We start from the raw sequence: 15576 nt of genomic DNA, 5'->3' as shown, positions 1-15576 counted from the left end.
TTCTACATACATTCCTCTCTGTTATTGACTCCGTTGATAGACGAAGTCAAGCAGTGTTGTCCATTATTTAACTCTACAGAAGTTCACATCTGTCCTCCCGCTGCCAGCCAACGAGAGAGAAGCGCTTCTCCCTCCATGCGCGCTTTAGGAAGCTGGAACTGCAGAGGCTAGCTAGTTAGCTTCGCGCAGGTTAGCGTTAGCGCTGGAGTTAGCACAATGGTTGATGTGAAGTTCCAAAACCAGTCGGTGCCTCTGTTGTTGTATAAGAGTTCGAATACATACATTTCTTAAATCTTTTCAGCCTCTTGAAGTGGATAAAAGTTTTGCTTTACTGGGCGCTGTTTTAGTTTGAAGGTGCTCGGTCAATCACACAGTAAAATAGCTCTCATTGTGTCTGATTATAAAATTGCATGAACACGACGCTAAAATGGAATCCTAATAAATGCAAGAAAAAATCGTTGAAGAAGAGGCTGTTTTTCGACAGTTGTTGAAGGCGCGACAACACTCACTACTGGCATTCACAGTGCTAAGCTAACCGACAGCTAATAGACTTTAGCAGGTGTCTCTGGGTATTTGTCTCCTTGTTTGCTGGTAGGAGAGACAATAAATATATATTTCTCTCCAAAAATACTTTGAATGGCTTCATTATGCTAATAATTCTTCACACAAACATTTAGGGAGCTCTACACACTGGATGAGATCCAAGATTTGCACAAGCTTCTCAATTTGTTAGCCACTTACCTTGTTCAGAAAGGGTTTGGTGCTGAAGAGAGGAAGAAATAGCAAAGAATGTCTCTGTCTCTCAATCGTGTTCAACCAAGGTTGAAGCAAAGAAGTAGGACACTTCCGGAGCTTATATATAGCAGCTGAGTTCAGAAACAAACAACTGATGTCATAGCCAATAGGTATCAAGAATCCCCGGCAGCATCCGGTGGTTTGGGCGGGGCTTACCTCCAGGGGGCGGGGCCAGAAACATGGCAGGAAGTATACATTTGAACAAATATGAATCTGGAAATTAAATGAAAATTCTGTTTTTCCCCAAGTCAGAAGTTTACACAAACAAAATATATATATAAATCAATATTTTGGTCAGTAGTCGATAAATGGATACTGAAGTAAATTACTGATAAACCAAAAGAATTTTTCTCAAAGCCACATATAATTTCAGACTGTAGGCTTGGGATTTGAGATGGTTTTATATTTTCTTAATGATCTTTCCTCAAGTCCTGGAAAAGTTGAGGAAAATAGTCTTCCCAATAATCCTCCAATAAAAGTATAAAATTTCACTATATTTTACGTTCACTTATAAGTTATTCTTATGTGTAAACAAATGTTTTGGAGAATGAACTCTACGTCACTAACAGTGGTATTAAAAGGATTTTGAAATACATGTCCTAGTGTCGAGATTTTTAAAATAAATTCAAAATATTGAATTTATTCATTCTAAACTCTCTGCCTCTGCGATGGCTCTCATTCATCCAATTATGGTGCTTGCTTATTCTAAAAAAAGCAGTGCAATAAGAAATAAATAATCTTGAATAGAGTATAGAATAACGAACTCCATCGTCATCTTCCGCTTATTCCTACACATTAAGGGTCGCGGGGGGGCTGGAGCCTATACCAGCAGCCTTCAGATGAGAGGCGGGGTTAACCCTGGACAGGTCACCAGTCCATCACAGGACCAACACATAGAGACAGACAACCATTCACTCTCACAGTCACACCTACAGTCAATTTAGAGTATCAATCAGCCTCGTCCCCTCTTGATGTCTTTGGACTGTGGGAGGAAGCTGGAGTACCAGAGAGAACCCACACAGGAACAGGGAGAACATGGAGACTCCACACAGAAAGATCCCGTGCCGGAGCCAGGACCCGAACCCGGAACCTTCTTGCTGTGAGGCGACAGTGCTGACCACTGCACCACCGTGCAGCCCAAAAACGAACTCAAAATTGCTAAAAATCTCTTTGTCTTTCTCTCTCTCTCTCTCTTATATTTATATATATATATATATATATATATATATATATATATATATATATATATATATATATATATATATATATATATATATATATATATATATAGGATCATATTTAAACTCCCCTCCCAACTTTACAAATGTAATTGCCCTATTTAGCCAATAGAGGGATGTGTTGTACACTCCAACTCTCTCAAAGTACAGTTTAACTGCAATTAACCTACAAAAGGGTTTTGTTTTTTTTTTAAAAAGGAATTGTAGATCACTACACAAGTGTTTTCCAGTTTTTTCTTTGACCTCCATCATAGCAGGAGGGACGCATCCTTACACCCACTAGATAACTCTCGTCAGTATGAAAGGAAGCTGACTCGTCTCTCAAATCTCACACGCACGCCAAAGATATTGGGCAAATTGTGTCACAGGATCTTTAAACAGTCAAGTCAGTTTTGTCTGTGTCGCGTCAAATCACAGCAAAAGTTCTCTCAAGACTCTGACAAGTAGAGCAGACAGAACAGAGTAGAAACCCTTTATTGTCATTATAAACAGGACAATGAGATTTGATGAGCATCTCCATTAAGGTGTACACATAATTGGCACAATATAAAATACTGTACAGTATAAATATAAAAACACAGTAAAAGACACAAACAGAAAAACAGAACATTATGAGCACAGATTTGAGTCCAAAAGGGCGACTGAGAGAGCATTAAATGATAGCGGTAGCTGATGTCAGGTGGTGCAGTGGTCAGTGCAGTTTACATCAGAGCAAACTGGAGGTCAGCATGGTGACAGCTTTGGGGAAGAAGCTGTCCCTGAGTCTGTTTGGGTTCAGAGTTGTGGGGGGCTGGAGCCTATCCCAGCGTCTACGGAGTTCGGAGGAGCGCCATATCCTCTCTAGTTTTTGAGGTTTTTTTATTTTAAGCTGCGTGGTTTCAGAATTGTTCCAAGGTGCTTGTTTCCTTGGATTCATAGTCTTCTTTTTTAATGGGGAAGGAGAGTCCAAAGTTGTTCCAAGGATGCCTGTTGCTCTGTCAATAAAAGGATCACTTTGGGAGGGACGAAGGTCCACAACACGGTCCACTGTTAGGATGGAACATGACAATGAATTTAGCACCAATAGAATCGCTTCCCTAAAGCGACGGCGTGATCAGACATCTGGAAACTACATTTTTCCTTGGTGAAATGTAGTCAATTATTTCGGTGGTCAGATAAAAGTTCTGAGTTCTGTGGAAATACAACCAGATGTTCGTCTTTCAAAGAGCAGAGGCGCTCCCATTCTTCTGAGGACTCTCCACACAATCATTTCCACACTTGGTAAAAATAGATAATAACAATAATAAATGATAAAAACCTCTATCAAACATATGTCCAGCATCATTTCTGCAAAAAAATAAAATAAAACATGCACTTTTACATTAAAATACAGTAAATAAACTGTGCTGCTGTTTGCTGCCAGCCGTGGAGCTCAAAGTTCAAAGGCATTTGGCCACTGAACGAACGTCTGCATTCTTGCTCAGAAGGAGGAGCTGATCAACATGTCCTGATGTCAGAGCGCTCCTTTGTGCTGTGCCAGTGTCTCCAGCAGTTGAGAGGACTCTTTCTGCTGGGACGCTAGGACCTCGGATATGGAGGTTTCCTTTACCTTTCCTTTAGGCTGGACCTGTGAAAGTTTGAATATGTCTGAATGAATAATCTACCTAATTTCCCCCTTTTGGACTGGACTGCTGAGATGTGTATGTGACAACCAGAACAGATCCAGTCTATTATCATTATTAGAAGGTTGTCTTCATGAATTTCCATTGTATTTCATTTCTAAAAAAGGAAGCACCAGTGATGGAGGACTTTCACCAGGCCTTTGTGGAGCTGAGCCCAGCAGACACCTCTTCCTGGGGCTCACAGTCCAACCCAGGATACCAAAGATGGAGGGAGACAACACCTGGCCTGACCTGGCCACATATGAGGGGAACGAAGGGGAGGGGACAAAGTCAGGGCCCCATTTTCTTCATCTTTGACCAGAAGGACAACATGGAACTTTTCATTTGGTGTCCGATGTCCATTAATAGTTCAGTGTTTGTGAATGTATGTGAATTTTGTAAATAGTTATTTATTAAAAAAACAACCCTGATATTCATCATTTTGTATTGGATTGTTTAATTATAAAGGAGTCATGATGTAATTCCTGTTTTCTACCTTCAAACATATGGAAGTGGTTGTGTTTGTTGATGGGGGTCTATATTCTCAACACAGCTCTGAGTGGTTCGTGCTGATCCAGAGTCAGTATTTATTAGATCAGCTTCTCCACTCCAAAAGATCCTCAGATTTTTTTTTTCACTGAAGAAATGTGATTTAGTAGAAATCACTTGTTTGATCTGAGCCTCAAAACATACATGACATCAATCGTACTCATGAAGTACTGATATCAGTTCAGTTGTTTCTTAAGAATAGAAAACTCTTGAACAGGGGACCTGCATGGATTAAAACCAATCCATGCATCCAACATTTTAATATTTGTGAAACCAATGCAAAGAAAACCAAGCACTTTCAAGGGGATGTGAACGTAACGTGGACGGCGACTGTTTCTGCACTGATGTCTGTTTTTTTGGACACTTTTTGATGTGAAAACATTTTAGACCTTTTGGGTAAAACATGAACTTTGCCTGACACCCACGAATGTATTTGTGAAACTTTTATTCTATTTGTGAAAATGCCAAAGGGGATATTCCTCCATTTCTGTTGTATTCCTAGACCTCATAAAACCAGGTCCAGATGAAAAACCACTGCACCTAGACTTGTCAAATCTGGACTGGATTATCCTGCAGAGGTGGCAGACTCATAAAAAGACAGTCTCTGATTCGTGAAACCTGTATTTTATTTGTGAAAATGCAATAAAGGCACATTTTACTGCTTTTTTCAGAATATGGACCAGATTAGACCAGGTCCAGATGAAAAACCACTGCACCTAGACTTGTCAAATCTAGACTGGATTATCCTGCAGAGGTGGCAGACTCATAAAAAGACAGTCTCTGATTTGTCAAACCTTTATTCATTTATTTATTTTTTTGCAATGCCAAAAAAATGGAGCTGGGATTGTCCACATCCTGCTTTTGCTGAATCTGAAAACACTCCATGAAAGCATCCCTGTCTAAGCCATTTTCAAGATTTTTCACTGAACTCTTGAGGTCAGCATGAACAAGACTGCAGGCCCTCATTCTGTCCAGACCAAATGACGTCACTTTGACAAAGGAGAAGCATTTTATCGTGTGAACAAAGAGTTTGGGACTGATTATGTTGCAGCCAGAGACTCCGGCGGACTCTGGGATTTGCTTTTAACTGAACGGGTTTTATTTCTCCACAAGAACACATTGAGTTTCCCTGTCGACACAAGTTCCTGCATTTCTTTTTGCCCTAAAAACATTTCAGATTCTAAATGTGTAACATATCTTGTTTTCATAACTTAAAGCTTGAACCAATGAAAATAAATAACTTACCTCAGTTTATTCATGTCCATGGAAAGAGTTTTTAAGATTTGAATGAAAGCACAATTTCCTATTTTGAATGATGCCTTTTCATATATAGATATATGGATTTGATCAAAAGCAGCACGGTGGTGCAGTGGTCAGCACTGTCGCCTCACAGCAAGAAGGTTCCAGGTTCCAGTCCCGGCTCCATCACAGGATCTTTCTGTGTGAAGTCTCCATGTTCTCCCTGTTCCTGTGTAGGTTCTCTCTGGTACTCCAGCTTCCTCCCACAGTCCAAAGACATCAAGAGGGGACGAGGCTGATTGATACTCTAAATTGACCGTAGGTGTGACTGTGAGTGTGAATGGTTGTCTGTCTCTATGTGTTGGTCCTGTGATGGACTGGTGACCTGTCCAGGGTGAACCCCGCCTCTCACCTGAAGGCTGCTGGGAGAGGCTCCACCCCCCCCCCCCCCGTGACCCTTAACAGGATAAGAGGTAGAAAATAGATGAATGGATGGATTTGATTTAACTAAACAAAAAGATGTTAATTTTAAGAATTGTTTCTTATTGAAGATGAATGGATTAAAATGTCCTCCTGGAAAAGAACAGAACATTAAAAATGGATGATGTGTTTTTCAAATATTCAGAGCCCTTCATTTGTTCCCAACAACTTCATTTTTTTTACATAGACTTGATTACAAATTGATTACATTCATGTATCACATCATCAATCGAAACAAAACATTTCATAATAACACAGAAAAAAAGGTTATTTACCGAAACTCTTTTATCTTTCAATGAATACAAGAAAAGAATTTCCTGAAACTGAAATGACTGGAAAAACAACAATTCTTCTGATAGTTGTAAAATCTACAAAATAACCTGACAATGACATGAAAAATTAATCAATCACTGTGAACACACCACGAACACAACTGCTTGATATTCTGTGATTTGAGCCAAAATAAAAAAACACAAATTCAAGACACAAAAGGTTAAAAACCAAACTGAGCAGTTTGAGTCTGAACAGGGGGGTAAAGTTCCGATAGTCAAAGGTGAAGGGTCAGGGTGCTTGAACTCAAACTTGACATTGGAGCCCCACCGTCTGGTGAAGGATCTGGTGGTCACTCAGGTCTCTCAACCTGCTCAAGGCCACTTTGACTATGCAGCCACCTGCTGGTAGGCCATGGCGACACACTTGGAACACCACAGCACATCAGAAACAAAGAAATTACAGTGTGTGTTATTTGACCAGAATAAACTCCATGGATGTCGTCCATTCAAACTGAAGTCTTTAATGGGAAATAACATCTTTCTGTTCACAGCAGCAATTGAATGGAAGAAGAAGCTGGTGGTCCATCACAGTGCATCAGAGACAAAGCTACTAATTACAGTGTGTTAAAGCTTCCTTCACACACTCACATTGGACTTCCTGTGTTTCAGCAACTGAATTGGATCACAGTTGATAAAAAGAGTGGCTGGGAAACGTGTGTAATGTCCTGAGTCACATCACGCAGAATGACTGTCTGACATGAGGTAATTCACTGTTTTGTAGACAAAGTTGTTCAGATGTGTTTTACTGTGTAAGAGTGATGAAGAGGGAGCCTGGATCTGCACTCCAGGGTCGAGAACGTCAGAGACCGAAGAGAAACTTTACTGGCGTTTATCAAAACCATCAGAGGATCAAGAGAGAGAAAAAGGGACCAAAAAAAGTAAATCAGTTACTGCTTCAACTCCGTTATTTAAAACGCTGCATTACTTCACCAAAACGGTGAGACATCTGTGTCAGAATTTGCTGACTCATCACTGGCAGTGATTTGTCAGTGAAGAAAAATGACAGACGACATCACAGACTGACTTGGCAGGTGACAGCAAAACCTCTGATGTTGTGATGTCATGTATGAGACAACGGATCCAGAAATGCAGGATCAACAGTTCCTCACACAACTTTGAAGGCAACTGATTCAAAGTTTCAACATGTCCAAAGGCAGCAAGAAGAGAGGACCTGGAGGTCCCAATAAAGAATTACTTGATAGGCTGTTTCGTGTTTCAGGTTCAAAAGCCAACACTTCCACTCGACCTGAGAATGAGAATTCCACAAGGTCCACAAAACCTGAGAGCCACGTGAAACAGAAGGTCTTCAAAAGCCTTAAGAAACAGCCTCAGGAAGACAAGTCAGCCAGCGCTGACAGGCCAGGCCTCAAGGACAAGGCTCAAGGCCTGGGAGAACATGTGGGTCCATTAAGCCACACCCACCAGCAACCCACCCCTGACAGAGGGAAGAAAACCGAAGAGGTTTTTGCTGGACAACAGCAGACAATCAAGCCTCAGCTGAAGAATCTGACAGTGAAGCAGTGCCCGGTAATTACTGACCCATACACACACACACACACACACACACACACACACACACACACACAAAGAATACAGTTCTTTTTATGTTATTACTGTTCACTTACATTATTTAATTCATTTCAGGATACTGCATTAAATGGCTTCCAGCTGAGCAGCAACAAGCCTGCTATGAAGGACAAGAACAAAGGATCTGAAAGTCTATCATCCTTAGATGAGTTTGTTCATAATTTGTTTAAGGATGATGAAAAAATAGCAGAACCAGGAAACGGAAAATGGAGTCAGGGTGGCTCAGAGAAGACCCTGACAAACGACAACCCCACAACTGGACCTGGTCAGTCCCCTGCAACCCCTGCAGGGACCCTTCCCCGCCGGAAGACTGTCAGATTTAAGATGGATGATGACAGTGTGTTCGGCCAAGACAAAGAACCAAGACCCAGCACCTCCACTCGATCCCTCAACAAAAGAGACCGACTGGAAGAATTCCTTGCCAGCGATGCCAGAGAGTTCCTCCAGGAGACCTCCACACACACGGCCAAACAAACAAAGCCAGAGGTCTCCAGAGGACAAGTGAGAGAGGACGGAGAAGACAAGCTGAATCTGCCAGGGCAGCTGCGCCCGGTAATTCTGACCCATTTACACCCCCATGTTAGCAGACAGACAAAGATACCTGGAGAAAAAGCAACATCCTATTTGTTCTCGCTAACATCTCGTTTATTGAAGTGTACTTGAAGTGAAATATACTCGTTACAAATAATATTTATGCAGTCTGTTCAAGCAGTGAGTGTTTATTGTCCTTCTTTAACTTATTTTCAGAATACTGGACGAAGTGGCTTCCAGATGAGCCCCAACAAGCCTGCTACGAACAACCAGAAGGGATCTGAAAGTCTGACAGCTTCAGATGAGTTCATTCATAGTTTATTTAAGGATGAAGAAAAACTGCCAGGAAAATGGAGTCAGGGTGGCTCAGAGGAGACCCTGTCAAATGACAACCCCACAAGTGGACCTGGTCAGTCCCCTGCTACCCCTGCAGGGATCGTTCCCCGCCGGAAGACTGTCGGCCAAGACAAAGCACCAAGACACAACACCTCTACTCGATCCCGCAATACAAGACACCGGCTGGAAGAATTCCTTGCCAGCGATGCCGGAGAGTTCCTCCAGGAGACCTCCACACACACGGCCAAACAAACAAAGCCTCTTCCTTTCCTCAACAACCACCAACAACCCAGCCCAACCAATCACGCCTCTCCTGCCACAGGAAAGAACGCCCAGGGAGCAGTTCCAGGACAAAGCTGTTTAAATCTGCAGCAGCTGTTAGAACAACAGCAGCTGATGCAGTCGAAGCTCACGGAACTGACTGAACAGCGACAAGTGGATCAGGCTCGTATCCTCCAGCTGGAGGAACTGGTAAAAGCTCTGCAACTGGAGCGAGACCAGAGCCAGACGTTGCTCCAGAGTGTCCAGCAGCAGCATAGAAAGGACGTAGAAGTCTTGGAAATGACACACAAGGCTAATGTGAAGTGTCTTGAGGAGTCGGCAGCCCAGAGCAACACACAACTGCGTGAGACCTGCAACGATGTCTCCGCCCACTTGGAAAAAGTGAAAGCTCAGCTGTGTGAAAGTGAGCAGCAGCTTGGAGAAGTGACAGCAGAGTACAGGACAGTGATGCAAGACTGGGCAGAGGAGAAGAGGAAGCTGGCAGAAGACTGGAAGAACTTCCATGCCAAGGAAAAGGAAAGACGTGAGAAGGCTGAACAAGAGGCCAGCAGAGTGGCACAGGAACAAGAGGGACTGAGGCGTCGTGCTGAAGAGCTGAGAGAGAAGGAGATGGTTGTGGCACAGGAGAGAGAGACTCTGAAGCAACAGAGAGAGGAGCTGGACAGACAGAAAGAGAGCGTGACAAACATGGCCCTGGCGGTCATGACAAAAGCCAAGGAGGGGGAGAAACTTAGCCAGGAGGCTGCTGAAATGTATCAGCACGGAGAAGCGCGGCTGAAGGAAGCCGAACGTGCTGAGGCAGCATCTGCGTTGAGGCTGGCACAAATCCAGGCTCGACAAGAGCAAGAGAGGATGAAGGTGAAACCCTCTGCTCACAGGAAACAGTTGCTCGACCTGAAGAAGGAGATCGAGCTTCTGAAAAGTTCCAGCCATGTCCCAAGTCTCAGGAAACCCAGGACCCTGTTTTAGCTGTGAGAGCTTTGGCTCAACACCTGCAGCAGGCTCAAGGGTCCTGGTCTGGGAGGCAGCTCAGAGAGACGGACATGGAAAACCTCTTCACTAAAAGGACCAGGTAAGAGATTTTAAGGCTGGACCTGTGAAAGTTTGAATATGTCTGAATGAATAATCTACCTAATTTCCCCCTTTTGGACTGGACTGCTGAGATGTGTATGTGACAACCAGAACAGATCCGGTCTATTATCATTATTAGAAGGTTGTCTTCATGAATTTCCATTGTATTTCATTTCTAAAAAAGGAAGCACCAGTGATGGAGGACTTTCACCAGGCCTTTGTGGAGCTGAGCCCAGCAGACACCTCTTCCTGGGGCTCACAGTCCAACCCAGGATACCAAAGATGGAGGGAGACAACACCTGGCCTGACCTGGCCACATATGAGGGGAACGAAGGGGAGGGGACAAAGTCAGGGCCCCATTTTCTTCATCTTTGACCAGAAGGACAACATGGAACTTTTCATTTGGTGTCCGATGTCCATTAATAGTTCAGTGTTTGTGAATGTATGTGAATTTTGTAAATAGTTATTTATTAAAAAAAAACAACCCTGATATTCATCATTTTGTATTGGATTGTTTAATTATAAAGGAGTCATGATGTAATTCCTGTTTTCTACCTTCAAACATATGGAAGTGGGTTGTGTTTGTTGATCTGTGCCCCCCAACTGAGGACTCCATTGTCCTAGTGGGGGACTTCAATACTGACGTGGCCAATGACGGAGTGACCTGGAGAGGCATAATTAAGAGGAACATCAGGCCTGACCTAAACCAAGTGGTGTTAAGTTGTTGTACTTCTGTGCGAGTCACAGTTTGTTCAACACCATGTTCGAACACAAGGATCTCCATTGGTGTGTCCACTCTGGCCCTGGGGTGATTAGTTCACACTGATGGGGTTGATTGGTTGGCAGGTACCACGGTGGAACACTCTGGAGCAACGACTCTGGAGGTTTAACTAGGCTTGCCTGTATGATGAGTCAGAAATTAAGGAGAATTTCATCGAATTTAGATACAGCAAAGCTGCATAAATGTCAGATGGAAAAAAATTCTATGACGAAATGAAATTAGAATTTTGTTAAATTGAAATGTTGTAATTCACACTGTTAATAGCTCTCTGTTTTCTAATCATGAACAGGTAAGTGGTTCGGTAGGTTGTTTTTTCCAGCGCAAAAATGGGAGTCTACAAATACTCGCTTTGTCCCCAGATCTTAAAATCTAATAGCTGTCTCCCAGTGTTAATGGAAACAAAAAAATGGCCCTCATAAAAACTGTCTAATTTTGCTAAAATATTTCTCCAATTGACCGACAAAGAGCAAAACAAGGGTCAGGGTGTTGGTTCAGCATTTCTAAGGTGGTCCAAGCAGGTTGAGAAGCCATGTTGATCACCATTTTTCTACTGGACAGCTAAGCTAACGTTCTCTAACTTCGCTAGCTAAAGTTAGAATCTTTAGCCTCTGACAGGTTTCTGTTGCTATTGTTAGTGTGAAAACATTATGGAATATTTTCCAATGAGTAGGACCACATGAATTATCTCTAATTACTGCTATTCCAACTCTGACCCTATGTGGTTTGTTGTGTTGTAGAGTAGCAAATGTCAGCAAAACACCGACTGACTAGAATGTATAGATGTTGTCATTTGAATCCTCAAAAAAAGGTCAAACTAGGCAACTGGACTCGTGAAGACGTTTCGCCTCTCATCCAAGAAGCTTCTTCAGTTCTAAAATTCTGGTGGGAAGTATCAGGTATAAAACCACCCCAGGAGGAGTGGTGGCAATTGAGCCTTTAATTTCTGTTTTTAAAGATTTATTATGATGTTCCCCCATTTCAAAAAATAATGTATTTGTGAGGACTTGAGGGTCTACACACTCCTCAGAGAACTATAAGATATGGCAAAAATATCATGGCGAAGACATGGGGGGGCGGGGCATTCAGCATAGTATCGCGATATTTTACGTGACGACGCTGTGTCGATACAGGTAAGTATGGATCTTTTATCATTATTAAAAAAACGTTTCAATGCTGGACATAACATCAATTATTCAGTCAACTACATGCTGCTGCTGTCTTCATATGGGAAGGGGGGGGTTGAAGTTGAAGGGCGGAAGGGGAGAAGGAAACATTCATGCCTTAAATTGTTGTGGAAAACGAAGGCTTCGGCTACATGCTAAAGACGCTAGAGCCCTGCTCTGTGACTCCGTCCCAGCGCGATGTCACCGTAGGCCGTGTGGCCATTTCCACAACACCAAAAAGGAGGACACTTTGCGGCATTTAGTGAGAAAAGAAAAATCGCAACATACAACTCTAGTGTACTACCCACTACAATATAATTTACAATACCACAGTGATTCTGAGGTACGCTGTTCATCACAAGACAATTTTATCTATCATATATCATGATGTATGTCTATGTGTAAGTGAAAGGTGAAAGGTCTTTGTTCACACTATTTGAATTTATTCAATACATTCATCATTCAAAGTGCAGTGCCAGAACAGCAGAACATGTATGGTCTGAAATGTGCAAATAATAAATTTACATAAAAATAAATAAATGTAAAAAAAATACATTCCAGTTCTTAAATAAGTAAAAATCCTCAAGTGCACATGTTTTGAAAGCATATTTGGCATTAAATTGACATAAAAAATAAATTAATTAATGCAAAAAATACACATCCCAGGTCTAAACAACCATAAAGAACATTTGTTTTATGTAAACAACAAAAGACTGAGAAAAAACACCATGTAACAGGTGAATATCGACCTGAAAAATGTGTAAAAAATGTAACATATTTGTGTTTATGTATGTGTGAGTGCAGCAGTCCACCTGTATTTTAACTGATTTGTCCTCAGTATCCTGTTCTCAGTTTCCTGTTCTTCATTATGGCCTCAGCCCTCAGCAAAATCCACCTTCAGCTGCTGCAGCAGCTCAGGAGACAACAGCACCTTCAGGTTCATCATAGCCAAGCCTGCACTGCAACTAAAACCATAGCAAAAATACTGTTATCAACCTTCAAAAATCTGTATTGTTTTAAACCTAGTACATATTCATTTCATAAAGCCCATGCAGAAGTTCCTTTCTTAACTATAAAGCCCATGCATAGAATCAAAATGTTGCATTACAAGTGTTAAGTGTATATTTGTTTAATTAAATATAGTACACAAGTAACAAACAAAAGATGATAATATTGTACTCACCAAATAATTGATCCTCTATCTGAAATACTTCTGGCCTTTTCTGGCAGCATCCAAGAGTTTTTTGTTTCCAAGGAACTTCTGGTACATGCTTGTGCAGGGAAAGGTGAAGTTGACACAAACTTGGAGCTCTGCTTTAACGCTGTCCACATCCAGACGATTCCTCTCGTTTCTCCATGCAGATGCCATCATTGAGAAGACTCGTTCTGTGTGTGCGTTGCTGCATGGGATGGAGAAAATGTAGGAGCTGACCTTCCTGAGATTCACAAGTGGTCCATCTGCTTTGGAAAACAGTTTCAGATACCGCTCCAGCACGTGTGCTGACGTCCACATCGCAGCGACACATCAGATCGTCTTTGCTACTTTTGCTTATGAATGTAAGCTCCTTTGACCATTCCGCGTTGAATGAGGTCCGTCTTTTCGGCGTGCTAACATTTAGAAACAAGACGACATAGCGGCTAACACATGGGAACAGGGGGCGGCTTGTTTACATTTTCAACCAATGAGAAATCAGGGAATTGAGTGACACCGCTTTTAGCCAATCATATTTTAAACCAATCACTGAAAGTCTTACATCATTGGATGATTTGCAGCGTTTCCTTCAAGTGCAACTCCAAAAAGGAGGACAAATAAGCGTCCGGCTTGAGGCTGCACAGGACGCCGGACAAGGCATTTAAATTCCGGACTGTCCGGCCTAAATCCGGACGTATGGCCACCCTATGTCACCGACACACCGCTTCCCAAACTGCACAGAGAAGTTAAGATTGAGGTTCAGGAGACTTCACGAACAGCAGAAAGAGTTGCATGAACGTGTGATGCGTGGACGTCGCGGGCAGTTGATTCACACGTGACTGTAACCGCACATCTTATCACGGAGGATTGGAGAAACGAGCCGCACATAAAAGTCACACTGGCGCAAACATCGTAAACCTGCTTCCAAAAGCGGCACACAAGTGGGGGATTGCGGAAAAAACTTTGTAGTTGAGGCAGACAACGGGTCCAACATGATCGTTGTCATGCAGTCAGCAGGATACCTGCATGTGAAGTTCTTCGCTCACTCCTTCACCTTGGCCTCTCAAGGGGCGACAAACCTGTCAGCCGCAGCCGGGCTTCCAGGGAGACTGCGTCGCAGCACTGGCTCTTCTCGACAGACGCACGGTGGCAAACCACTCTGGAGAGAATCAGAAAAAGAAGTGGGAAGTGCCTGTAGATGAGCTCAAGACTGATGGCAGCACGCGATGGAACAGAGCTGATGAAAGGCTCCAGCGGTTCCTCGACCAACAGCCCGTCATACGTGCAGCAGCCATCCCCCAATGTGAGGAACAACAGCACGGATCAGTTTGCCCTGAATGACACGGACATTGGGAATGCCGGGCCTTGAAGTCCATGGAAGTGGCCGACCGTTCCTGTCCACAGAGGAAATCTGGTTGCTGAGGCTGGAACCCTTCAGGCAAACAAACGTTTAAAAAAATCCTTGAATGTTTTCCATCCTGGAAAAAAAAACAAAACCTCTCCTCTGTAGTCTAATAGTAATGAAGATTTAAGGAAATAGAAATGAACTGTCAATGTATTACGATGAGATAAAAGTACCACTGTCTAGCTCATTTATGTCTTCAAACTTGTTTGCTGCATATATTAAGATATGTATTGTGTGATTTACAGGAACAAAAGAGGCAGCAGACCATCAGAAACAAGAAGCCCAGGAACATCAGGAGGAACCTGATGGTCCCAGACCCTCTGCCATACCAGCCAAGATGAGGAAGGCATCCTGTGGGCTGGTAGACTTGCTTGGTCAGACTTATGGAGCTGTTGGAGGAGCCACACTCAAAAATGATCTGCCATAGCTGTAGAGGAGGTGAAGAGACACCAGGGGGTCACACCGCTGGGGCGTGGAGGAGACCCACTGAACTGGTGGAAAGTAAAGGAGCACGTCTATCCTTTACTGGCCATGCTGGCAAAAAGAAACCTCCATATCCGAGGTCCTAGCGTCCCAGCAGAAAGAGTCCTCTCAACTGCTGGAGACACTGGCACAGCACAAAGGAGCGCTCTGACATCAGGACATGTTGATCAGCTCCTCCTTCTGAGCAAGAATGCAGACGTTTGTTCAGTGGCCAAATGCCTTTGAACTTTGAGCTCCACGGCTGGCAGCAAACAGCAGCACAGTTTATTTACTGTATTTTAATGTAAAAGTGCATGTTTTATTTTATTTTTCAATTTAACAGTAATTTACAGCTGCTGAAGCAGCTTCTTCTTTTTTTTTTTTTGGTCAAGTTGCATTGTTGACAGTACTTGTGATCCTACAGACGCGGTCCGGCTCAGTCCAGTTCATCATTTGTCACAGCACAGAGGACCACTCTGACATCAAGTTATGT

General features: G+C 42.8%; 1 protein-coding gene across 2 annotated transcripts; it reads left to right on the top strand.

The window, feature by feature from the left end:
* Positions 1-7354: 7354 nt before the first annotated feature.
* On the top strand, positions 7355-10523 carry LOC147249001 (uncharacterized). Of its 2 annotated transcripts, XR_015119533.1 has the most exons (4): positions 7355-7800; positions 7918-8412; positions 8608-10081; positions 10265-10523. XR_015119533.1 is itself a non-coding variant. In XM_086226993.1 (3 exons), exons 1-3 carry the CDS (start codon positions 7417-7419, stop codon positions 9976-9978), a joined length of 2250 nt encoding a protein of 749 aa, XP_086083119.1. In that variant the 5' UTR covers positions 7355-7416; the 3' UTR covers positions 9979-10523. The 2 variants fall into 2 exon arrangements, 1 of the variants encoding a protein (XP_086083119.1); XM_086226993.1 differs by having other exon boundaries at positions 8608-10523.
* The last annotated feature ends 5053 nt before the right edge of the window (positions 10524-15576 follow it).

The sequence above is a fragment of the Aulostomus chinensis genome, chromosome 15, assembly GCF_037954235.1.
Source record: "Aulostomus chinensis isolate RoL2024-O1b breed Wild chromosome 15, RoL_Achi_v1.0, whole genome shotgun sequence".
Lineage (NCBI taxonomy): Eukaryota > Metazoa > Chordata > Actinopteri > Syngnathiformes > Aulostomidae > Aulostomus > Aulostomus chinensis.
This window is presented reverse-complemented; position numbering and strand designations above follow the sequence as displayed.